Genomic DNA, 25,918 nt, shown 5'->3' on the forward strand with positions numbered 1-25,918 from the left:
AAATAATGTCAAATGTCTGGCAGCCTGTTAGAGGTGCGCAGAAGAGCATCCAACTGCAACACTGAGAAATAAAGGTAAAATAAAACCCTGACTTGTTTTCAGATGGAAACACTGTTTTATGAAAACACAGCTTGTGTGTGACCTCACTTGTAATTTCACAAACACGAAAACTCATCAGTGAACATTTACCAAAGCAGTTCATCCTCATTTTCTCCTACATTTTCCATTTTCCTTCTTTATAGATCTTTTTCTTTCACATTTGTCCAGATGATTCCTCATGATCATTCATGCAAATGAAAATAAAGATGACTGATGTCAGGTTGAATTGCACCGTGGATCTGGTGGGAGAGTCTGGTGTATGGAGTCTCCGGAGCCAGTGTGTTTGTCCTGACCATGATGATCAGAGAGCAGACTCAGACCGCAAATACTGAAACATGGCGGCATCATCCTGAGATTTAAGTCAACACTCATCACCACAACCTTCCCACTAGTTTGCATTTTAGCCATAAAAACTTCACTCTGAAAGCGCAACGACCATCTCTCCCACCAGAGGGCAGCGTTGCGTAGCGACAGGGTAACTATTTGTAATCCACTCAAACTGTGCTCACGTTTCAAAATCATCTTCTCTACAAATAAGCAGGTTTCAGCTCCTCCGCTCATGTTTTTGTGCGCTTGTTAATGTTCTGCTCTTACATCTTTGCTGCATTTGTCACTGAAATTGCATGAAACTGACAAAAGTAAAAATAAAGACAAATCTGCGGCAAATCAACTGATGAAAATCGGACAACTTTTGAAATGTGTTTTTTTTCTTATTAATATTATTATAAATACAAATATATTATTATTATTATTATTATTATTATTGTTATTGTTATTATTATTATTATTATTATTATTATTATTATTATTATTAATCTTTGGTGGTGATGACTTGACCCGTGGCGTACGTGCGCACTACTTTCAGAGAGAAGCCGCGCGGAGATGGCCTGTGAAGATTTGGGGATGCAGTTCGGCCGTGAGGAAAATGGCTAAGATGGCGTCTCGTCTAGAAACGCTGGATGGTCTGAGAAGAGTGATGATCGGAAAATGATTTATCACGACTTAATTGACAAACTTTGAGACTGTCGTTTAGTATTAGGCCTACATCCGCCATACATGCATTGAGCCCGTAAGTGTGAGGGAGCGTTCCTTATGTAGACCTGACGCTGGATACGGTTAACTTTGTTAGCAGCGTTAGCTAGCCAGCACCAACCAGTCTTTACATCAGAGGAAGGAGAGCGGCCACAGTCCCAATCACCCCGGGACATCGAGGTGTCTTCGGGTCAGTTACGGAGATGCAGTTCGACACTCTGCTTCAAGTGGTTAATAAATACCAGTATTGCTCATTTCCAAATGTGACTACTTAGCAGGTTGTTGGTATGTACTTAACGGACGGCGTGTGGATAGGTTAGCTAGCGTGCGGTACATTGTTGGTTTAGTTTCCTCAGCCTCCCATAATGCTAGCAGACGGATGCTATCTCAGAACCTTGGGAGTCAGCGGGACGGTGCTTGGAATTATGCCGAGGCCTTGATGCTAGCGTTAGTTGTTATCGCCTTCACCCGCCGAACAGGTGGACATCAACATGGGCCGTTAATACCAGTAGAAACAAACAACACCCTCGGCAGATAACTGGACTCTGTGTGTTTGTTTTCATTTCCTGTGTCGCCAAAGGTAATGCTAGTTCCTACGTCAGTTTACGTGCTAACGCTGTCAGCTAACGGGATGGTGTATAAAACGGTTCTGGGTCGACTTTAGACGAGTCTGCTTGACTTCTACATGATGAGAATTGTTATGGTTATGTTTGTTGACCCGAGCCCGCTCGCTAGTGTCCGAGTGGCCTTTAAACACCGCAGGGTTCACTGCCTCAACGCCATTGTTTGTCTGGAGGCCCGTGAACACAACCTGAAAGATTACATGCATCATAATAATGTCCCAACATTAAACTGGCTCGATTTCATCTTGTGTTTATTGGGATGTAAATAATAAACAAGTTAATCACATCGCTGTAATAGTCATGCTATATTAATTCAGTGGTGTTTCTGCGTTTAATTTGCTTTATGTTCTACTGAAACCCATCTAATACCTTCTTTCCGTTTTGTTTTACTCCTACTGGACCGTGTACGTGTTTAGTCAGCCCTAACTCCGTTCAACAGGATATTTTTCTTTTGGCCTTCATTAGCTAAAACGGGCCTGCAGCTCTGGTGCAGTGGTGTTTGGCATCGCCACTCCATCCATGAAGGTTGGAGTCCAAATGTTTGTCACCAGAGGATTGTAAACACTCCTTGGGTTCCACTAACCATAATCTAGAGGATGGGATGGAAGTGTTGGAGACACGTGGAACATGCTTGTTGTTTTCTTACATGCTAACAGAGGCAGTTATGCAAAGCGGTGCTGGTCAGCCCACACAGTGTTATCAGACAGTTGGGTAATCTGTAACAGACATGATGGAAGCATCACCCGAGCCCTTCATTGGGCTGTCATTTAGCAGAGGGGTTTGTTATTGTGTCTGAGCTGGGGGAGGGGCAGGTGTCTTGTTTTAGAAGAAGGAAAGCGATGAAACATTTCAAGGAACTAGCTCATATTTATGTCAAATGAGGAAGCTAAACAAATGAACCACCCTGTTCTACTTTGATTTATGCTAGCTTTGCATATGGAAGAAACCATTCATTTGTCTGATTTCACTGGGTTACTTGCTGCAGGTGATGAGCTATTAATAGCTAACTAGCTTATTTTTTCTGAGTGTACGTTTTTGGGGGGGGGGGGGGGGGGGTATGTTATTCTGTGTGATATGAAAACAGAAATGTGGCTGTTTACTCTTTGTGCTGGAGTTGCGTAACTTGTTTGTGTTTTTGCTTTTGTCAGGGAAATGGAACCAGAAGAGTTTATTCCTCCTCCGGAGTGTCCAGTTTTTGAGCCGTCATGGGAGGAGTTTCAGGATCCTCTCGGCTATATTGCCAAAATACGTCCTATTGCTGAGAAGTCTGGAATCTGTAAAATTCGCCCCCCACCTGTGAGTACTGGCTGACATTTGTATTATAATCTCGTCTAAACCGAACCGGGGACAACAGGTCGTTTCTGCTGTTGTCTCAATTAGTTTTTTATTCACTTTCATCTGTTCATACATTTTAGATAGGATGCTGACGTAGGGCTGGCCAATAAATCGAAAATGTATCATTATCGAAATTTCTGACTCTTATTGTGATCATTTTCCCCGTGTCAATAAATGTGATAATAAAAGAAATAAAAAGGTGTGTGTAGGTTGGCAGTGGTCATGTCCCTTTAAGAAGCTGTGGGTGTTTCTCAATGTCAAGGCGCCTGGCCTTGCGAGGCGATGTCTTGCGAGGCCAGGCGCCTTGCTTACGAGGACTCTGTCCTTCCTTGGTCAAAGAAAACGGTTAAACGGAACAGACTTGCATCACGTGACACGGGAGATAACGTTATATTTTATACAAGGGATGCAACAATACCACTTTTTTCCAAACCGATACGATACCGATACTTGTGTCTGAGTACTTGTCGATACCGATTACCAATACCGATACTTCTACCGCACAAAAAAATGCTATGATTTGGAACACAGATTTTATTTTCTTCTCTACTTTCATCAGGAAAAGACTGTGAGGTAGATAAAAAGTAAAATATATGAATGGAAATCATCACAAAACTAAAATATTAGGTGAACAGAAATTACAAGTTACAGGGAAGCCATTTTCAAGCAACTGCATTGTTATCGGTTCCTGGTATCAGTTAACTTTTACCGATACTGGCATCGGCACCAATATCGTATCGGTGCATCCCTGTTATATACGTATGTTTATTAAATTAAATGTATAAGTGAGATACTACCCACTAGTCACCGAAGCTGCAACTACTAAGCAACTAACCAACCATAGATAACTTCTTTGGATTAAAAGAAACATTTTAAATTAGTTGACTTACTTTTAAATTTGAAAATTGGCCCAGAAGTAGCTGCCGGCTTCTGATCCGCCGCCCTTTTGATAATACCGCGGTGTATTGTGGGTAATTTTTGACCAAGGCTAGGCTACAAGACACCACCCATGAATCCTTGCTCAGCTAGCTAAACAGCTAACAAACAGAGAACACACGCCTCGGTAGAACATGAACATTGGAACCGACTGGAACACGTCTTGGTGGCTCCTGATGACGTATCTCCTAGGCAACCGGGGCGGGGCCAAGACATCAAGGCAAGGTTCCTTGACATTGAGAAACACCCTGTACCACCTTGAGTCATGTAAAAATCTCAACTAATACATGTGACAGCCCCATCTAGTGGACAACTTTTGTCTCTGCGCATACCTGTAGTTATCGTCCATTTATTGTTACGGAGGTGAAATCCTCAATTTATCGTGATATTGATTTTAGGCCGTATCGCCCAGCCCTATGCTGACGTAAATATGTCTTTGCTTCCATACAGGACTGGCAACCACCGTTTTCAGTTGAGCTGGACACCTTTCGCTTCACTCCCCGCATCCAGAGGCTAAACGAGTTAGAGGTAGGAGCATGTCCAGCTTGACGCAGCTGCAATGGCAAATTTACTGAACAAGCTAGCTTTTAAACACCATCACAGAACTCTCACCTTCCCGTCAGCTGTCATGACTGGGCTGCGCTCCCCTGACACCAGAACCTTCCATTACCAGAGGAAACGAATGAGCTCTAAACACCAGTCGCCATTTTCTAGGTCCAAACGTTTCTTGTTGTGTGTAGCTTCAAATGGTGCTTTTCTTTTTGGTACTCTGGTAGTTTGTCCTAAAGTTGAAGTGGTAGCAGCCGGCTGTTTCTCCTTCTCTATCATTGAGAACCTCTCACACCGGTGTGTGTTGCTAATGAGTGGAGGACCCATGGAAGTGTGGCAGTTTGGTGAGACCAACAACCGGATGGTCCAGTGGTTGGTTTTGGTCCAAGCCGTGTTATTGGCTGAGGGTTGTAGCCAAATGTGAGAGAACCACTTAATTTTTCTTTTCATCTCCACAATATATTTATATCTATGCTATGTTAGAACATTAAGAGGCATGAAGAAGAAAGCTTTAGGCTAGCTCGTTCTGCAGACTTGCTGTTGTAGCTTTAAGCTAGCATCCGTGTGGTCTAGGAAAATGGGGTCAAAACACGGTGCTCTGTCTTGCATGGCTTGTATCAAACACCAGATTTTCTGATCACAACATTTCTAATATTCTCACTTCCTTCATCTTCTCACCTTAGGCTGAAACCAGAGTGAAGCTCAACTATTTGGACCGCATCGCCCGGTTTTGGGAGATTCAAGGCTCTTCCCTAAAAATCCCTCACATCGAAAGGCGCATTGTTGACCTTTACAGCCTGTCAAAGGTGGGTGGAAAGCAGATTTCTTCCTTAAACACATTTGAGCTTCTTTGAAAGCATGCTTCTCCTTCCAGAATGTGACGGATGAGGGAGGTTTTGAGATGGTGTGTAAGGAGCGGCGCTGGGCTCGTGTAGCGCAGAGGCTCGGCTACCCTCCAGGGAAGAACGTGGGCTCTCTGCTGCGCTCCCACTATGAGAGGATCGTCTACCCATTTGAAATGTTCCAGTCAGGGGCCAGCCTTCTGGTATTCCTTTACATGTTTACCCTGTCGTGTGATTTACAAAAGTCTTGCTGTTCGTATTAGACCTGACTTCAGGATTTGTTGTTCATGGTGGACAAGCTTTTACTGAACATGGTTTTGCATCGTCTCTAGCATTACAAGCCAAAGCACTATGACGGAGAAGACGTGGATAAAGAGTACAAGCCTCACTCCATCCCGCTGCGACAGTCTGTGCAGCCGTCCAAAATGAGCAGTTACGGTCGCCGGGCCAACCGCTGCCAGCCCGACGTGAGTCTCAGTATCAGCTGTTACTGCTCATCTCCCTGGAATCTGTATGGTTGTCTTCCTCTACGTGTTTCAGCAGTTAGAGCGTTTCATATCCAACAGATGACAACAGTGACGCTTCACAACCCTCCTATCTGTATTTGTTCTCGTAGTAAACGCAGACCAGGTTTTGTGATGAGAGTCCACCCAGCAAACAGCTTTCAGAGATCTGTTCTGACTCGTCTAGCACCACCATCTCAGCCAGGCCTCCTACTGGACAGAAAACACACATTTGGCTTTTTGGTGCCTTTGTTCAGTCTGTGTAGGTCCACGCGAGAAGATGTTACTGAATACTACGGTCCAGCTGAAGAATTTACCGTCAAGTTACAAAAAGTCTAATTAGATCATCACAAACGAAGATCTGAGCTCCGACGGACAAACTCTCTATATGTCCGCTCTGATCGGTGTAGACATGAAGCTGTCCTGTTACCTCCCACCACACACACACACACCCCAGTATGTATGGCCTAGAACAAACCGTACTTCCTGTTTGGTTCATCAGCAGGATATTTAGAGCGCCTCATCAGTAAACGTGAGGTTTTTACAGCGCAGGATGGGCTGTCATCACATGTTTTTATCTCCTGCACAAGCTCCATGATCTCTCGCGTCCACACGATGCGACGCTGCACTCAGAGTGCTTCCCAGCCTGCTTGTTTTCCATCCTGTCCTGTGCCTTTCTGCTTCATCGTTCATGCTGCCTGCCTCTCTCCATTTACTCCTTAAGCCTGAGTCATGCTTCTCCGTCAGCTCCAACAGGCACACACGCACGCGCACACACACACACACACACACACACACACACACACAGACATTTTGCTCTCATGCTTCGTCTCCTGGAGAGTGTTGCAAAGCAATTCCCCGCCAGGACAGCAGAGGGCGTAGCGCTGTTCTGTGGTATCCTGTCAGGTATCGGTCCATGACAGTGTGTTTATATTGTGTTTGTGTATATAGGAGACTTTTTAACACGGACATATTTGTCCACAAATAAAACGCTTGCTGTGCATCTTTTCACTCCTCCAGTCACGGACTTAAACGTTCATGTTTTTAGAGTTTATTCTCGAGGTATTGAACCTTCTCCGTGTCTGCCGCTAGTTATTCTCGGCTCTCTTTAAGTTTGTGAGGGCGCAATGGCGGCGGTGTAGACGACAGCGGCGCCCTGACCAATCACAAGCTTGCGTTCTCCGTCTCGACGGACGGATGTTTAGAAAAGAGAGCTCGACTCCGTCCGTCCTTGCGGGGCTCTCCAGCAGGCCCGCAAGGACGGATGATGGCGTTGCGTGTCTCCGCGCTGTCGCAGACGCTGAAGCATGACTCAGGCTTCAGTTTTATTTTAAATCAAACAGATAATTATCTTACAGCTTGTTTTTAAACCCGAACTCTCTCTGGCCAGGCCACACCTGATCACATGACCTTTTAAATAAAAGTCTTTAAAAAATGTATAAATAATGTTTTAGCTTAAGGAGTTACAGAAATCCTATTTACAGTTAAAGTCCCATAGTTGTCACACACACTGGTGTGACCCATCCCTGGGGAGTGGTGAGCTGCAGCGGTGGCTGTGCTCAGGGACCCTTTGATGGTTTAACACCCAATCCACAGCCTTACAGCCGAGTGTCAAGGAGGGAGGCCTTGGGTCCCATTGTTAAGGTCTTTGGTGTGACCCGACTGGGATTTGAACCCGATCCCAGGGTGGACACTCTGCCACTAGGCCACTGAGCTGATGTTTATTTTTAAAGATGGCTGCTTTGTGTGGGTTTGTTGCGGTGACATTTAAAGCATCATTTAGTTTCATCATTATTTAAGAGCATCCTGCTTTATCACACGTTGTTTTTGTTTTACTAATGGGCTCGACACACGGGAGGCGACAAACGACCGCGATCAGCGAAATTTGACGCTGTCGCTTTTATTACCTGACACACGGGAGGCGATCTGCGGCAGCGGCCAGCGGCAAAGCCGTCTACGCGTTCTGTTCCATGGCGAAATTGAAACTTCTGTTGTTTTGATTGGCTGTGTCAGGTTGGAGGGAATTAATGTTATTTAAGTGGTAGATGTGATGTTTCACAAGGTGCTGCTAGAGTTATGTGAAATCTTACTTCTGATTTTACTATAAAACATAATAATAATCAACTTCTCCTCCATGTTTGCTCGGAGGTGTACGGAGCTTCCTGTCCGCTCATTGGTCAGTGAATGAAACCTCCGTTGATTGGTCCTCGTCCGAGCGACAGCGATGAAAAGTTGAAAATGTTTCAACTTTCTGGGATCGCGTCGCTGGGTCGCCTGTGCACGACACGTGCACGAACGCAAAATTTCACACGCACGTTTTTCGCGTTTCGCTTGGTAGGAGGGAGACCCGCGATTATCACTTTGTCACGCATGTCTCATTGAAAATGAATGGAGGAGAGGCGATGTGGCCTCCCGTGTGTCGAGCCCATAAGGCCTACAAGTCCACGAACCCCACACTAGCTGACCCCTCCTCCATGACTCTGGCTGGTTCTCCTGCAGCCTAAAACACAGTTTCATGTCAGACAGGTTTTGTTCCATTATGTAGTCTAGGCACATTTGAATGAAGATGTTAAAACTCTTGTTTTGGGTGAAAACAAGAACGTGTGCTGATAGTCACAGCAGGACTGTAGCTGGTAGGACATAACTGCCCTTTTCATGTGTGACGTTCACCTCAGCGACCGCTGCCCTACAGTCAGTCTGTGTAACGTATTCTGAGCTGGGCTCCACGGAGGTTCATCTGTGTTTGTTTTTCAGGCTTCTCTCCCTTCCTCCTCCCTCTTTTCCTCTTGTCTTAGTTTATTGTTGCTGTTATTGTCTCCCCTTGCAGGGTCCAGAGGATCTGGCCCCCCACCCTCTCACCACTGGCTCTCAACTCATCTCTGCGGTACTGCCTCTTGAGCATAAGAGCCCACCCCGATTCCCTCTGCTCTTTCTAGACCACCATCCCTCCTGTCCAGCTGCACTTGTTAAAACGACTAAAACATTTTCATAGCTTCTGCTGCCCTCCGTGTGAGGCTGCTGCTCCGTGTTAGCCTCAGTTCACCAGTAACAGTGATCCTAAAACCTGTAGTGAGTGAACACACGGGGAGCTTCTTCTCACCCTTTGGGTCATTACTGATACTGAAGTTAGTTAGTTAGACAGACACCATAGTTCTTTATCATTGTGGTTTTTCTGGTGACATGTCTCAGTTTCACCGCAGCGACAAAGCGAGTCTTGGAGTCGACGTGCTCGTTTTCACTCACTCACTCACTTCCTGTGGCCGGCTGATGCTTACCTAAACTCTCCTGCTTTCTGTCCGCTGCTAAAGCTGCATGCCTTCTGTTCTGAGTGCACTTAAGTCTGTTTACCAGACGTGAGTCGTGCTTCGGTGTATCGTGCTTTCATGACAGAATAAAACGTTGGATTCTTAGAGATTCAACATTTTAACCGTTATTCCTGGCGGGGTTAGGGTTAGGGTTAACCCTAACCCCCAAATTCCACTACCTCCGCTCCGCTCCGACACGAACGCCGGAGCAAAATCGGTCCCGTTGTAGTCAATCAGAGCTATTCCACTACTGCGGCCGCGCTCCGGCAGTGCGGCGTCGTGCGCCGCCCTCTGTTCCGGCGTCCGGCAAAAATAGAATCAATCCTATTTTCGCCGGACGCCGGAGCACCTCCGCAGTAAATGGACAGAAATCACAACTGCCCAACAGGAAAGGGAGCAATCACAATTTCCGTTTTTCACAATAAATCGATAAACAAAAGGCGTTTTTTGTTTCATACACAGGTTTAACAACTTTTAACAACTATCAGTGGCGGCTGAAGTTTAAATGCACAAAAATAAGCCATAAATACAGTTTCTACTATCAAAGTAGTCACACTTTGTTGATCCAAACACTGCTGATCTCTCAACACAAATGATGGGCAGATTAAACAGCTCATTTCGATGTTTCTCCCACACAACGGGTGTTTGATCTAACTTCCGCGTTTATTGCTCGGACTGTATCGCAAGATCTCGAAAATCCCGCGCATGCCTGTTTGCCCCCCTCAGGTCTCCGCACCGGAGCGGAGCCGTTGTAGAGCGGGTAGCAGTAAACATTGAGTTTGGAAGCGAGCGGCTGCGGAAGGCGGGGGCGGACCGGAGCGGAGGTAGTGGAATTTGGGGGTAACCCTTCTCCCCAGATTTAACTTGTTGAAAGCCAAATCTCTGTGACGTGGTTGTGCTCTTCATCTGCTTTGGTGTCTGCTGCTGCCACTCCCAACACTGCAGGCTCAGTATGTAGGCCGGAGGTTGTTGGGCCGGCCAGCTGCCGATGCATGCCAGAAGAGCTTGCAGCTGCAAACATGATGGAGCTAACTATTGGGCTTCTTCTGTAGCCGTTTAAAACCAAACAGCATCGTTTATGGTTCTTTTTGCTTTGTTCACCACTCACTAATGTTAGATGGTGCTGATGGGATTTTTCTAGTGGCAGTGCAGCAGCACATCCTTCACCACACCAAAATGTAGTGCAGATACATTTAAAGTTACATTTTCACACAAGATGGTTGAAGGGTTTTTACAGAGACACATTAGTGAGCGCGAGTGTTTGTTTCAAGGTGGAGAAACACGAGGAAAGTTGGAACCAAGAAGACCTCCACCTCCTCGACACGATTAACAGGCCTGCAGGTGGAAGCCTAGTGCCACTGGCGTCGGCTTCGATCTCATTAACACACTTCCTGCGTTAGCCAGGCTGTGGTGGACACAAACGAATCTAAAGCTGTGGTTGCATCTGCTGGTGGTGTTTTCTGGTCTTACCTCCTAACCTTTCATCTGTCTGGTTTAAACGGTTGACTTCTTCTTTCAAACCTCGCCTGACACCTTTTGGTGATGCTCTGGTGTTAAACCGTGTTGTTGTGCACCTGGCCTAGACTGTTGCTTTGCTCTCTGTGCTTAGAGGAGTAGCTGTGGTCCAGATGTGTCCTCGTGTGTAAAGTGTGCTTGTTATCCACAGCCGGAGCCTACAGAGGAAGACATAGAAAAGAACCCAGAGCTGAAGAAGTTGCAGATCTACGGTGCGGGACCTAAGATGATGGGACTTGGACTGGTAGCAAAGGACAAGAACCTTAGGAAGAAAGGCAAGTAACTGGTTTGCAGTGAATGTTAAATATATTAGTGGTTAACTGCTCTATTAGTCGAGCAAAGAAAACAAAATATTATTATAAAATAATATTTTAAACATTTTGTTAATAGTAGGGATGTGTATTGGTGAAATTCTGGCGATACAATACGTATTACGATACAGGGGAGACGATACAATATATCACGATATATTGCGATACATTCAGTCAGACGATATTGGTGATTTTTTAGACTAAATTTATTATAGGAAAATTCAATAAACAGTCCAAACTGATACCTAACATGTTAAACCGTAACAGAGGGATTTACATTTCAATGACAGAAACAAAACCCATTACACACTGCTGCCAACTAGTGGTCAGAGTTTGAATTGCACCACACTAAAAGAAAATACACAAATGTTTCCATGTAAATTCTTCCAAAAATTAGATACACGGCTTTTGAATTTCGATACATTTTTGCAGGAAAAAAATATCACGATATATTGCGATATCGATATTTTCGATACACAGCTTTTGAATATCGATATAATATCGCTGGGGAAAATATCACGATATATTGCCATAATCGACATTTTCTTACATCCCTAGTTAACAGATTTGTGCCAGTTTTCTTAGAGACGTATGAAGATATTTTGGGAATGAATGAATGTAGAACTTGGCTAAAATCGAGTCATCTGATGACAAATGAATCATTACCTGTAGCATTATACAGAAACCAGATGTAATAAGTAGCTCGTCTCTTCCAGGAAGGTTATCTAGTTGTGATATTTCCACCGTCTGGCTGCAGAAGGGTTCTTTGTGACTCTGTTCTTCTAAAGTCTGAGAATCTCAGCATTCCTGAACCTGAACCATGCAACTATGATCCACAGCATTATTCTCTAGCTAGTCTTTGACCTTTGGTTCAGCTTGGCATCTGGTGAGTTTGTAGTTCAGATGGGAACCTGTTGCACCCTGAAGCCTACCGTGGTGTGACTGTGTGGGATTTCTGAGTCTAATCCTGAGTGTGTCCTGCTGTAGATGAGCTGCCTCAAACTCTAACTATCAAAGAGCGCGCGCCCCCGACTTCTGGTGACATCCCAGTGAAATCCGAGCCTCCGGAGCCTGAGGAGCAGCAGCCCGATGGAAGCCCATCCAAACCTCCGACGCCTCCTCACAGCCTTCCCTTAAAGACGGAAGTAAAGAAAGAAGAGCAGCAGGAAGAGGATGATGGGGTAGGAGAGGATATAGACGAATCCAAAATGACAATGAGGCTAAGGCGCACCCCTAACAACCCACAGTGTGTGAGTAGATCATCTGACCCGCCGGGTCAGCGCAGCAAACCCAGACACCAACAGCAACATTACGCCTGTTTCTCTTCTGAAGGTGGATTCCTACGTCTGTCGCATGTGCGGCCGCGGAGACGACGACGAGAAACTTCTCCAGTGTGACAGCTGTGATGAGAACTATCACACCTACTGTCTGTTACCCCCCCTCACAGATCCTCCTAAATGCAACTGGCGGTGCCCAAAGTGTGTAGCGGAGGTAAGTAGTGTCGACACGCTCCTGCTGACGTCTCCTGGCCAACACGACTTGTTCATTTAGAAGTTTTTCCACTTTCTCTGTTTTTTATAGGAGTGTAAGAAACCTTCCGAGGCATTTGGCTTTGAACAAGCAACAAGGGAGTATACCCTGCAGAGTTTTGGAGAGATGGCAGATTCTTTCAAAGCAGATTATTTTAACATGCCTGTTCATGTAAGTCTGCCTGAGGAGGGCGTCTCCTGCTGGCTAGGAGTTTGTAGCCACAGAGACGAGTGGCTGATGTCAGACTTTTCTGTGCAGATGGTTCCCCCTGAGCTGGTGGAGAGGGAGTTCTGGAGACTAGTCAGCTGCATCGAAGAAGACGTGACCGTTGAGTACGGCGCCGATATTCACTCTAAAGAGTTTGGCAGCGGCTTTCCAATGAACAATGGGAAGAAGCAGCTCACCAAGGAAGAGGAGGTGTGTCTCCAGTTTCTTTACGCTCAACACTTTGCAGGAACTGAAGCTCAGCTTCCAGTTGCCAAGCTTTTGCACAGATTAGTTATTTTGAGTTTTATTTTGGGCAGAAATCCTAGCTGTTACCTGGATGCTCCAGAGTTGCTACTTTTAGCTGTTAGTGTTGAGATTTCCTCAACCGCAGACTTAAAAATCCCTCGCCTTTTGGCGAAATTCAGAGTTTTGAATCCTAAATGGGTAGGGTTGGGCATCGAGCGTCGATCGGAACCGGGACCTGCTGTTAGTTTTTCCCGGAATCGTTCAAAATCAAACGATGCCCAACCCTAAAAATGTGTCACGTACGTAGGGATGGGTACAGAATTCGGTACTTTTTAAGGTACCGACCGAATTCCATAGTACCGACCGAGCACCGATTCACGTCATTTCAAACGGTGCCTCGTTTCGGTACCCGTCCATCATTACGAGAACTTGCCTAGACAGCTGCGCATGCGCAAGAGCGTTATGTCGTCGGTCGCTGCGAGCCAGTTGTAAACAGAGCAGCATGGTAGAAAGAACGCACGCTAACGCTTGGGTCCACTTCACTAAATGTGATGGGTAACTGGGTGATGATGAAACCAGCGACAACGATCTAAGTGAGACATCCTCATCTTAATCTGCTCCGGTAGGTAAATATAATTAGCTTGATATGTTAGCTTCCGTTTCGCTAATGGTGCGTTCGCTTTCTCCTCGGAACTCCGAATTTCCGACTAGAACAACATGAACGCGCTCTAAAATTTGGCTTCACTTAACTAAATGCGACGGGTGAAGACGAATCCAGTGACGATCTAAGTGTGCGGCATCATCGTTTTAATCTGCTCCAGCAGCTAAATAAACTGTTTAAGATAACGTTAGCTTGTTATGTTAGCTTCCATTGTTATCAGCTAATGGTGCGTTCGCTTTCTCCTTGGAAATTCTAACTTCCCAGTAGGAAAAATCAAATGAAAAAAGACGGCAAAAGGAATGAAGATACACAGTAAATTTAGTTCACAGTAAAGATGTTTGCTTCAGTTTAATTATCAGCTTATAAAACTACAAGGACGATGTTAAAATACAAACAGTTGTATGTTATTTATCGTGATATTTATCAAATATTGTTATATATTGAGAAAAATATATATTTAATTATAAAAGAGAATTAAAATAATAAACACTCAAAAGTATCAAAAATTGGTACCGTTAAGTACCGGTATCGATTCGTAGGTACTGGGAATTAGTACCGGATCGATTCAAATGTCAAAGGTACCCATCCCTACACGTACGTGATACGTGCAGATCCGGGGGGGTACAGCGGGGGCTGGCTAGTTTCAACATCATCCACTGGCGGAAACATTCAAGTGGGTTTTTAAGACGTCCCTAACACCACCAACAGTTGGAAGAATAATTACCGTAAATCCTCTAATACAGGCCCGGGCCTTTATTTACGCAAAGACATCTTAGTTCAGGCCTTCATTCGAAGGAGGCCAGAATTAGAGGCAGGCCTCAGTTTGTATTGGAGCAAAATAAACTACCAGTAGAGTAAATAAAACAAGTTTTTGTGTATTTGAGCCTATAAAACACCAGGTTTGTTCATCCAAAATGTACAGTTAACATTTAATGTTCGAGCGTTCGTGTCTCGTTTGGTTTGAAGTAAAAAAAACAAAATCCTCATGTTCTGCAGTTCCACGTTACAACACCGAGCTAACGGCTAAAAACATTAGCACTCTACCAGCTATTTGTGGCGAGGACGCATGAGAGCAGTATCAAACTGTTTACCTGCTGTTTATGTAGCTGCGTTTCTAAGCTGCTCAATTAAACGCCGTAAACACCTTTAGTGAACCCTTACCTGTGGTAGGTGATCAGGGCAAACTAGCATTTTCTGTTCCGCTTCTGCTCATCTTGCAGTCGGAGATTACGATCCACTATTACGTCTTTGTTCACTTGGTTGCAGTGAGTCCTCTGTGGAGTGCTGCTTTCGAGACACGGGAAAAAATAAACGCTTGTTTTTGTAGGCTGGACTTGTGGCGCAGCGCCACACCGGAGCCTCATCCAGACACTTCAGTTTGTCCTACAAATGCCTTCAATTCTGATTACACACGTTTATAACCTACTGATGCTAAGCTGTTCTTGTCCTACTTTATTTAAATGTTGTAGATTTACGCTGCGCACCAAAACTCAGCCTTTAGCTACATGTACTTTTATCTGGTAGTTTAAAGAAACCATCATTATGCAAGGATGACCTGGCAGGGGACCGGAAACGCACCAAGTCATGACAAAAGGCATCTTAGGCATGGAGCCTAGTAGGGTTGTCACGGTAACCGGTGTAGCGGTAAACCCCGGTAAAAAGAGTTGACAATAATAATAACCGTCTTGTTTTTAAAAAAAAAACAATATTATCTCGCTGGATTACCGTGGCTGCGGTGTAGGCGCGGTGACCCTTACCAGCCACCGTATCATCTGCTGAAGTTGCCGGCGGCACATACACGCTTTGTTGTTTACAACCAAAACTTTCTTGAAGCTAAAGCTGAAATAATGGCCAAAGGAAGAGACGGCAGCGCTCAGGAGGACATTTATTATCCCTCAAAGAAGACAAAGTGGGAAGTACGGGCATCTTTTGGATATGTGAAGAATGCCGAGGGACAGCTGATAGAAGACGGCTATCCTGTTTGCAGCACGTGCAGAAAAAGTGTCTGTGAAAGGCAGCAACGCTTCAAATCTCATGACACATCTGCGTGACCATCACCCACAACTCTACAGTCAACGCAAGGCAAGCTAACGTTAGCGTTTTAGCTAAAATGCGTGATCCGAGGATTTGGGTTGAGGGAGAATTCAATGAGTCGCTCTATAAAGCAGCCGCAGCGCCGCTACCTGCATATAAACCGTGTCGCGGACACCGCCATGTTGAAATGACGCTATGCATTACGGGGCTCCCAGGGGCAGATAAGAGTTGGTCTCTCTCCGAGAATAATTATGAATTTAACAACGATTACTGCCTGATGACATTTTCCCACATCTGCAAAGCTCACTGGAAGGTCACAAACCGAGGACAATATTTTCCTGATATAGGGTTTATGTAGTTGTCTGAAAATGTAGCACGTTTAAAAAAATACCTCGATAATACCGAAAACTGTGATAATATTGGTCACAATAACCGTGAGGTTACATTTTCACACCGTGCTAACCTTAGAGCCCGGCTGCTGCCACCTGAACAGGAACTAGTTTAAGTCCAGCTCAACGTTTTAGTAACTGCAAATATAAAAGGTGCTCACTCGGGTGTGGTGTGCGTGTGCCTGTGTGTGTGCGTGTGTGTGTGTGCGTGTGTGTGTGTGCCTGTGTGTGTGTGTGCCTGTGTGTGTGTGCCTGTGTGTGTGTGTGCGTGTGTGTGTTTGTGTGTGTGTGCGTGTGTGTGTGCCTGTGTGTGTGTGTGCGTGTGTGTGTTTGTGTGTGTGTGCGTGTGCGTGTGTGTGTGCCTGTGTGTGTGTGTGTGCGTGTGCGTGTGTGTTGGACAGGAGTACGCTCGCTCTGGCTGGAACCTGAACGTCATGCCTGTTCTGGAGCAGTCGCTCTTGTGCCACATCAATGGAGACATCTCTGGGATGAAGGTGCCGTGGCTTTACGTTGGCATGGTGTTTTCTACCTTCTGCTGGCACATCGAGGACCACTGGAGCTACTCCATCAACTACCTGCACTGGTACACTTATTACACGTGTTTTAGATCCTCACGCGTCAGCGAGGAAGCTTAAATGATGTCTGAGGGCTCCTGCTTCGTCTTTAGGGGTGAACCCAAGACCTGGTATGGAGTTCCCTCAGTGGCAGCTGAGCAGCTTGAAGAAGTTATGAACAAGCTGACCCCAGAGCTGTTTGAGTTTCAGCCCGACCTTCTGCATCAGCTGGTCACCATCATGAACCCCAATATCCTCATGGCTCACGGAGTCCCGGTCAGTCCCACAGCAGCACGTGTTCAGAAGACAGCCGTCTGTTCAGGAGCTCTCTCTGACTCTCCGCTCGTTTCCTGGCAGGTTGTACGCACCAACCAGTGTGCAGGTGAGTTTGTAATCACCTTCCCCAGAGCCTACCACAGCGGCTTCAATCAGGGATACAACTTCGCAGAGGCCGTCAACTTCTGCACTGCTGACTGGGTATGTTGGTTTACCGTGTCTCCGTACGGAGAGACGTGTTATTAAACCACGTGTCACCTAGGCCACGCTCCTCTCTCCCTTCTAGCTTCCAGCCGGTCGCCACTGCATTGAGCATTACCGCCATCTGAGGAGGTATTGCGTGTTCTCTCACGAGGAGCTCACCTGTAAAATGGCTGCCAGTCCAGAGAAGCTAGACCTGAACCTGGCTGCAGCGACACACCGGGAGATGTTCATTATTGTTCAGGAGGAGAGGAAGCTGCGCAAGAGTCTGATGGAACGGGTGAGGCACAAAAAGGTTGTGTGTGAGTTGGAGCTGCTGGGAAGATGGAGATTTGTTTCATGCCCAGTCAGAGCGGACGACTGTTGTGTGTCGTCTCGCGCACACGTTGTAATGTCGATGCTCAAACGTAGCATCATGCGGCTCTAGTGAGTCCATTTTGTGTGGGACTAAATTCGGGTTGTGTCATGTTGAATCTGTGTTTTGTTGCTGCCGAAGGCTGAGAATATTCCTGCTCTTAACCGCGCATACCCGCCGCTGCACCACACGTAGTACTAGAGTATTCCACTGGGGGGCGCAGTACAGGACTCACGCCAGGTAGTCTGTAGAGGACAAACTAAACAAACACACGATGATAGAAGAGATCAGCAGCTGTATCGTACACCTGTAAAGCAGAGACGGCGTGACAATGGTAAGTGTGCCTCGCTTGTTTTTTTAACTCCTCCTACTCGTTACGCATCGCGTTAATGTCAGAGGACGAGCACTAACGACCCCTCAGACAAACCCAAGCTACGCGAGGCAGCCACGGTGACACACGTGATTAAACGCAGGTACATTCTCAGCCGTACACAAGAACATTCAGACGGATTAACTGAAATCCATCTTGGACTGGCAGGGCATAACAGAAGCTGAGCGAGAGGCCTTTGAGCTGCTTCCGGATGACGAGAGGCAGTGCGATAAATGTAAGACCACGTGCTTCCTCTCGGCTCTGGCCTGCTCCAACTGTCCCGAACGTCTGGTGTGTCTCTATCACACCCAAGATCTGTGCAACTGTCCCGCTGAAAAGCTCTACCTCAGGTATTCTTCTCCCACAAACACCTGAGCTGCTGGATCACACCCAGAGTTCTCACCGTTTCCATGTCTCAACCACGTGCAGGTACAGATACACCTTGGATGAGTTGTTGGCGATGTTGCATCGGTTAAAAGTCCGATCCGAGTCGTTCGACTCCTGGGCCAATCGAGTGAAAGAGTCGCTTGAGCAGGATGAAGGACATAAGATCGGTCAGCATAACTCGTTCCCGTCAGCCTCTGGAGGAAAATCGGTCTTTTGTTTCTCTAAATCGAAATTTTCTTTGATTTTTAGACGTTTCTGACCTGGAGAAACTAAAGATGGAAGCTGTGGAGAAGAAGTTTCCAGACAATGAACTTCTCAGGAAGCTCAACTCTGTTCTCAAAGACATCACTTACTGCCAGCAGGCCAGCGCCGAGCTGCTGAGCAACACCAAGAGCGGGTAAGATGGAGCCAGTCTCAGCCTCCACTCCTGAGAGCTGATCTGTCGTTAAACTCGCTGCTGTTCTTAGGGAAGGCAGGATGAGTCTGGAGCAGCTCAAGTCCTTGGTTGAGAAAATGCTCAACCTGCCTTGTGGGATAAACCAGCTGGAGGAAGTTCAGGTAAGGTCCACGGTGATGAGGATCTGAGGAGCTACAGAGCCGGTCTTTATCTCTAGTTGCAGAAAGAACGATCTAAAGCTGTCAGAAAACTCAAAGCAGCTGTGATGTCGTATTTCTCTTTCGAAGGCGGTCCTGGGGACTGTTGAGGATTTCCAGAAACGGGCTCAAATACTCGTCCGTAACGAGGACTGCAAGAAAGACTCGCCAGCACCTGTGCAGCTGGAGTCGTTGTTGGAGCAGGGGGCCAGTCTGCCCGTGATTGCTCCAGAGTGTCATTTCCTCCAGGGCCTAAAGGAGCAAGGCCGCTGGCTGGAAGAGGTGAGACGAACGCTCGGCTCAGAGGGAGGAGAGAAGCACGAAGTGACCCTGGATGTGCTGAGGAACCTGATGGAAGCCGGCTGCAACGTGCCTCAGAGTGGCTCTGTAGAAACGGCCATGGCAGAGCTTCAGGAGCTGCTCACGATTGCAGAACGGTGGGAGGAAAAGGCCCAGATCTGCTTGGAGCAAAGGTACGGCACACGGCTCAACCCAGAACACGTATCACACGTATCGCTGCGGCCGCAGCCCCTGGGGTTGCCATTCTGGCTCTTCCTGACAATAAAGAGTCTGTTTTTTACTCTTCAAGGCAAAAGCATCCTCTCTCCACCCTGGAGGCCATAGTGAGCGAGGCCCAACTCATTCCAGTCACGCTGCCCAACATTCTGGCTCTGCAGGACTGTTTAGTGCGAGCTCGGGCCTGGGTAACAGACCTGGAAGAAATACAGGTGAGAATAAAGCCTTCGTCTACATTCAACACCCCCTTGTGTTGGTTGGATTTGTGGTGAACTTCTGAAATGTGCCGCTGCAGAATGGAGAGCATTACCCCTGTTTGGATGACCTCGAGGGCCTGGTGGCGATCGGACGAGACCTGCCAGTCTTCATGGAAGAACTAAGGCAGCTGGAACTGCAGGTGGCCAGTGCTCACGCCTGGAGGGACAAGGCCACCAAGACCTTCCTCAAGAAGAACAGCCAGCACAGTCTGCTAGAGGTAACGTCCAGGAACACGAGACGTTTGCAGCTTTTGGCTTGAAGGAGTGTGCACACGTATGTCGGTGCAGCATAATGTGACCCTCGTGAAACCCCTGCAGGTGCTGTGTCCATGTGCAAAAAGAAGAGAGAAGCGAGTGGAGGCGGCCCTGCCGGAAGACCCTGTGGACGATTCTGGTTCCAACACTTTGGGGCTCTCTGCTCAGGCCCTGAGGGACCCTGCAGCTATTGTAAGAGTCCCAAATCTTTGCCCGGTTCTGCGTTTGACGCCTCGGCGCTGTGGTTGTAAATGTGGCTCCTCCCGTTTTCAGGTGATGGCGTTCAAAGAAGGGGAACACCAGGAAAAGGAGACCCTGCTCAGGTTACAGAGGGTGAACCTGTGTAAAGCTGGACTTGCAGCAGGTGGTAAGGAGAAGCGGTGGTGTGAGACCACGAAGACTAACACATCCAGCCATTCTGAGAACTCTGTAAGAGAGAACGGAAACGGCTGCACCGGCCCCCCTCAGCCGGTGTGCGTTTGCTCTGAACCTCCTCGGGCTCCTCAGCTTCGCTGCCATCTCTGTAAAGACTGGTTCCACGGCAGCTGCGTCCCCGTTCCTTCTCTACTGCCCTCCTCCGGACAACCAATCAACCCCCTCTGCTGGTGGGACTGGGACACCCGCTTCTTGTGTCCTCAGTGCCAGCGCTCGCGGCGCCCTCGTCTGGAAACTATTCTGGCTCTGCTTGTTGCCCTGCAGAGGCTACCCGTGCGTCTACCTGAAGGAGAAGCTCTGCAGTGCCTCACGGAGAGGGCCATCACATGGCAGGGTCGAGCCAAGGAGGCACTGGAGACGCCAGAGCTCCTGCAGGTGCTGCTTAAGCTGCAGGAGCTCAAGGAAACGCTCCAGTGTGATGCCAGAAGAGCAGAGGAGGAGAGGGACGGGAATTCAGTCATAGTTTTGTCAGACTCTGAGGGAGGGGAAGGGGAAGATGATGTCATCGACCTAACGGAGGAGTCGCCTAAGAAGAAAACAAAGGAAAGCAACACTACTCAGGTAAGCGCCGTCTTCTTGCTAGCTCTGTCCGTGTTACTCGAGACGCTGAGCTCTCCGTCTTCCCTGTTTGGTAGGATCAATGTCAGAATGGCGTCGGCAAGAAGTCAGACGTCACAGGTAAGATGTGCTGATGTCACAGCAGATAGCTCTGCCTCAGACGGAGACCTGACTGTTCTGCTCTCCTGTCAGATGTGGGCTTTCTGCTGTCCCTGCTGCCTTTGCTGAAGGGCCGTGTGGTGGAGCTGTCCTCAGACACCAGGAGGCAGCTGGAGGAGCTGCAGCTGGAAGGAGATCTGCTGGAAGTGTCCTTGGACCAGACACAAACCATCTACAGAGTCCTGCAAGCTTCCTCTGACCCACCTGGAGAAACACTGAGCACACTCATCCAGGTGCGGCTAGTTCAGTCTGACCCTAGGATCTGTGCTGTTGGTGCCGTGGTGGGAACGAACGCAGCAGCAGTTTCTGATCTTCCTGTTGTCCTGCTTACAGACTCCTGCTTGATTTCTCACTTTGTCCTCCTGTCTCTCAGATCGACCTGGACGAGCAGAGACGGGTGAGACGTGGGCGTCCCAAGGAGTCCAAACGGAAGCGAAAGGGCCACAGAGGTGCAAGTGTTGAAGGAGCAGAACGGTCTCTGGACGTCTCACAGTCGAAGAAACCCTGTCCTTTCAAAAACCTGCCCTCTGCTCCCCTGCCTGTCCACATCAAACCAGAGGTAGGGATGTTCTAGCTGGACATGCTCTCACACGGAAGGAAGCTGCTCACAAGTCATTCTTCTGTTTACGTCCATGCAGGTTTTGTGATGGAGTCGACACTAGAGCTGTGGATTCGTCCAAGAAGTATACGAGGCAGAACGTTGTGCCAGAAGACGGTGTTGGTTAACTGGAAAGATGCAGGACATCCCCCGTCCCTCGTTCACACACTAACAGAGAAATGACTCTCCCGCTACACTCCAGTGTCTCATCGATGGCTCCTTCATTGTCCCTCTCACGCCCCCCAGCCCAGCCTGGTACCTGCTGGACCCGTGTGAGCTCGCTCGTGTCGGTCCGTTAGCTTTTTCTGCCTCCGTTAAAGGCTTGTTCAGGGAGCCAGGACCAGCAGTACCAGCAGCTCACCCGTTCCACGGTTGGAGAAGCTCCAGGTGTCGCTCACCGGTCCTCTCGCCGAGGTGCGGTGCAGGACCTGAGACCAACGGCACCGTGGTTACATTTGCTATTTGGTTCTCGTTGTTGTATTAACTTTACGTTGACCGCAGTTTTGAGAGGACATGCGTTTTCAATAAATGAAATTTTGGGAAGTGTTAAAACGCGTTCATGTTTTGGTGCTACTTTCCTAAAAAAGACGAGCCTCTTGTCTTTCTTTCTCCCGTTTCCTCCCAGAGCCTTTAGTCTTTAGGCTCCTCCCCTTCGCCTCCATGTTTTTTTCTGTTGGGTCTCCTCCCCACCACATATTCTATTTGATGATTAAGGCAACTTTACTGTAACTCACTTTTTTTCTGGGCTCAAATTATTATATTATTATTGTTGATATTGCTGACACAGTTGTCGTGAGTTTGTGTATAAACCTTTTATTTGACTGTTGCCTCTGTTTCTTTTCACTCTTGTTAGGAAAAATAAAGGTTTAGAGTTGTTTAGGACTCGTGGGCTGGTTATTTCTGAGGCCTCGGACAGGAAACGGACACGCTTTCACCATCACAGCGTTTATTTAGAAAAAGCTTGGATGTAAAACACGTCACAATTTTGGACAAACGATGACATTGTGATGTTTTTGTCTACGCTAGGGTTCTAACAAGGTCATAGACAACAACTAGAGTAAGTCTATATCAAACATGCATGAAACCAAATGAAAAAAAGCAGCTTTTATTCAACATTAAACGTGTGACTTTTGCCTATTTCACATTCAGAGGAGCAAAGAGTCGGAGAGGCAGGCTGGTGCAGGTGTCGCTGGTTCATACGGTGTAAACGTAGCCCTGCTGATGGAACAGAGTAACGGTGAAGCTGTGGCTCAGCCGTCAAACCCAAAGGTCATCAGTTCTACTCACTCAGCCCGACAACCTCTATGTGCCAACAGAGCGCCTCCTTCAGGAAGAATCCTGGGTCTTTACCCGTTCTGGGACGAATGTTTCATTTCTTTTTTTGCCTTTTAAGGTCTAAAACGTTTCAGATCTGCAAATCTTCAAACAGCTGAGCAAATACAAAATTCAGTTTTTAAATTATTTCATTTAAGGCAAAAAAAAAAACTATCCAGACCAACCTTTTCCTGTCTCTGACACCTTACGTTGGAAGGCTTACATCTCATCTTTGAGCTATGGCCTCTGACCTTAACCGCTGAGGGGTTTCTACATGTCTGTGGCTGGTGGAGCTGAAGCTAACGTTCTACATGATGTCAGTAAATTGTTTTTATATAGCGCTCATCCCAGAAACAAACAAATACAGGTGCTGGTCATAAAATTAGAATATAACAAAGTTGATTTATTCCAGTAATTCCTTTCAAAAAGTGAAACTTGTGTATTAGATTCATTCATTACACACACACTGGTTTATTTCTTTTACTTTGATGATTATAACTGACAACTGATGAAAATCCAGTATCAGAATATTGTGAAAAGGTTCAATATTGGAGACCCCTGGCGCCACACTTCAATCAGCTAATTACCTCAAAACACCTGCAAAAGCCTTTAAATGGTCTCTCAGTCTAGCTCTGTAGGTTACACACTCATGGGGAAGACTGCTGACCTGACAGTTGTCCAAAAGACGACCGCTGACACCACAAAGGTCATTGCTAAAGAGGCTGGCTGTTCACAGCTCTGTGTTCAAGCGCATTAACAGAGAGGACAAGGGAAGGACAAGATGTGGTAGAATAGTGTACAACAGGGGCGGCGTTAGGCCCGGCTACTTGGGCTGAAGCCCCGGATGTTTCATGAAAAGCCCCGGATCTCAAACGTAGAAGTAACATGCAGTACCAAAGTCCAACAGAGAGGGCGCAGCTGGCAGTAGTTTGTATACAGCCTGCCTGAGCCTCCACCACTGAAGAAGAAGCCCTTCAGCAGCCGGCTTCTTCTGCACTCTCTGCCTGAAACGCATGAGTGAAGATGGACATAAGGACGTTTTTAGACCAAAAGTACGGCGACAGAACCCCAGCTTTGATGAGACTGGTGCTGACTCAGGTTTGTGAGTCTTATTTGAAAATATTTGTTGTGCTGCTGGTTTGCCTAAAGTTAGCTTACTATCAGGTAAAGTTGTTGGAGAAAGAGCGGGAATATTTACTATCATCTCACACTAAACACTAACAGGAACAATACTCTGCCCTGAATATGCTTAATATGTAGCTACAGATTAAAAATTATGTGGTACACGACAAATATATGTGTTGACTAGAGCGTGTCACGTGTGTGCACGCGCGCTCGCTTGTGTGTTAAGCGCAGGATCTTCTTCAGTCCTTAATCCGCCCCTGTCCTGGATCACACATGTTGTACTTTAACTAAACTGAAAAGTAGTGACGGGTGTTTCGACCACGCCAGTCACGTACTTTGAGATTTATCGGCTTGTATAAGTTCATAATTAGCATGACTACAAAGAACATGGGCGGTCTGTGATGTCATGAGCGCATCTCCAAGCGTGTGGGCGGGCCAAAAGAACGCCGAGAAGTCCGTGACTGCTGTGTCTCCATTATTAAACCGAAGCGGCCTGAGCAGTCTTGCTTTTGGAGACTCTCGGACTCTGATTTTGGGTCCTCCTTTACTGTGTCTGGCAGCACTGCATGTGTGTGTGTGTGTGTGTGTGTGTGTGTGTGTGTGTGTGTGTGTGTGTGTGTGTGTGTGTGCGCTCCTCACAGCTGTGAGAGACAGAAAAACGGCTTCAGTCAGGGGTGCCATGGCATCTGCTGGTGCTGGTCCATTGAGTTCCTGAGGTCCAAATGAGGTCAACACAGCCATCTACCAGGAAGTTTTAGAGCACTTCCTGCTGCTGACCAACTTTATGGAGATGCAGATTTCATCTCCCAAAAGGACTTGGCTCCTGCACACAGCACCACAGCTACCAGTGCCTGGTTTAAGCAGTGGTGGTTTTACCATTAGGCATAAGTCGGCGGCCGCCCAGGGGGCCCCCATCCCTGACTGCTGGCACCCGTCTGTTAATGCCACAATGGACTATTTCTTTAAGATGCTGATGCACAAACAGGAAGTGATTGGTAGTCATTCCACTCCAATCCAGGTGGTGGCGGTAATGCACCAAATTGTTGTTTGCCAAGTGCCATAAGACCACAAATAAGAAGAGAAATCAGAAAAAGAAGAGAGACGGGAGCGTTTGTAACAAACTCGAAGCAATAGTCAAAACATGAAGCATGAAATGGAGTTATCCTAGTGGCTCCAATAAGAGGAAGAAGCAGCGTGCTTTAAAAAAGCTTTTATCTTCACTTCTGAAAGTGATGTCGTTTTTCTATGTAAACATCAAAAGGAAGCAGAAAAGAAAGACAATGGAAAATGTTTAAAGGGAGGAAAATATAGACCAAAATTGAAAATAGAAGAAAAAAAAAGAAAGGCAAAAGCACAGGAGCACTGACAGGAAGAAGAAAGCACTCAAAGGGAGAGAAAGACAGGAAAAAGAGGAGGACTCATAAAAAGTGAAACTAACTCGTGTCAGAAGAGGGGAGAGTTTCACAAATCCAGTTAAAGATAAGATTGTCGAAAATTTAGTGTAAGGGGGCCCATGTCTGTGTTCGCCCTGGGCCCCCAAATAGCTAAATCTGCCCCTGGGTTTAAGGACCATGGTATTCCAGACCTTAACTCCATAGAACATCTACGGGCTGTTGTGAAGATGCAATAGGCCGCACCCAACCATTCAGACGAGCTGGAGGCTTCTATCAGAGCAACGTGGGCTCTCGTAACACCCGAGCAGCGCCACAGCCTGATGGACTCCACGCCACACCGCAGTAATCCAGGCCAAAGGAGCCCCATCCAAATACTGAGTGGTGTACACGCTCCTACTGTTCAGTTGGCCAACATTTCTAAAATTCCTTATTGTGCATTTTAGTCTTGAGAGA

The 25,918-nt window shown here is 46.9% G+C and overlaps 1 protein-coding gene across 6 annotated transcripts; it reads left to right on the forward strand.

The window, feature by feature from the left end:
- The first annotated feature begins 1,007 nt into the window (after positions 1-1,007).
- kdm5c (lysine demethylase 5C) lies at positions 1,008-21,951 on the forward strand. 6 transcript variants are annotated; one of them, XM_015967261.3, is made up of 29 exons: positions 1,008-1,168; positions 2,903-3,050; positions 4,476-4,553; positions 5,258-5,380; positions 5,449-5,619; positions 5,749-5,883; positions 8,747-8,803; positions 10,891-11,014; positions 12,038-12,300; positions 12,383-12,541; positions 12,632-12,751; positions 12,839-12,997; positions 16,519-16,700; positions 16,785-16,947; positions 17,029-17,148; positions 17,234-17,428; positions 18,042-18,223; positions 18,303-18,427; positions 18,510-18,657; positions 18,728-18,818; positions 18,945-19,327; positions 19,444-19,582; positions 19,666-19,845; positions 19,946-20,074; positions 20,156-20,878; positions 20,953-20,995; positions 21,068-21,267; positions 21,408-21,593; positions 21,673-21,951. In XM_015967261.3, exons 2-29 carry the CDS (start codon positions 2,907-2,909, stop codon positions 21,679-21,681), a joined length of 4,731 nt encoding a protein of 1,576 aa, XP_015822747.1. In that variant the 5' UTR covers positions 1,008-1,168; positions 2,903-2,906; the 3' UTR covers positions 21,682-21,951. The 6 variants fall into 6 exon arrangements, with proteins under 6 accessions (XP_015822747.1, XP_015822744.1, XP_015822748.1 ...); XM_015967258.3 differs by having other exon boundaries at positions 1,096-1,321; XM_070545235.1 differs by lacking the exon at positions 1,008-1,168 and adding an exon at positions 1,177-1,361.
- The last annotated feature ends 3,967 nt before the right edge of the window (positions 21,952-25,918 follow it).

Source organism: Nothobranchius furzeri, chromosome 15 (assembly GCF_043380555.1).
Source record: "Nothobranchius furzeri strain GRZ-AD chromosome 15, NfurGRZ-RIMD1, whole genome shotgun sequence".
Classification (NCBI taxonomy): Eukaryota; Metazoa; Chordata; class Actinopteri; order Cyprinodontiformes; family Nothobranchiidae; genus Nothobranchius; species Nothobranchius furzeri.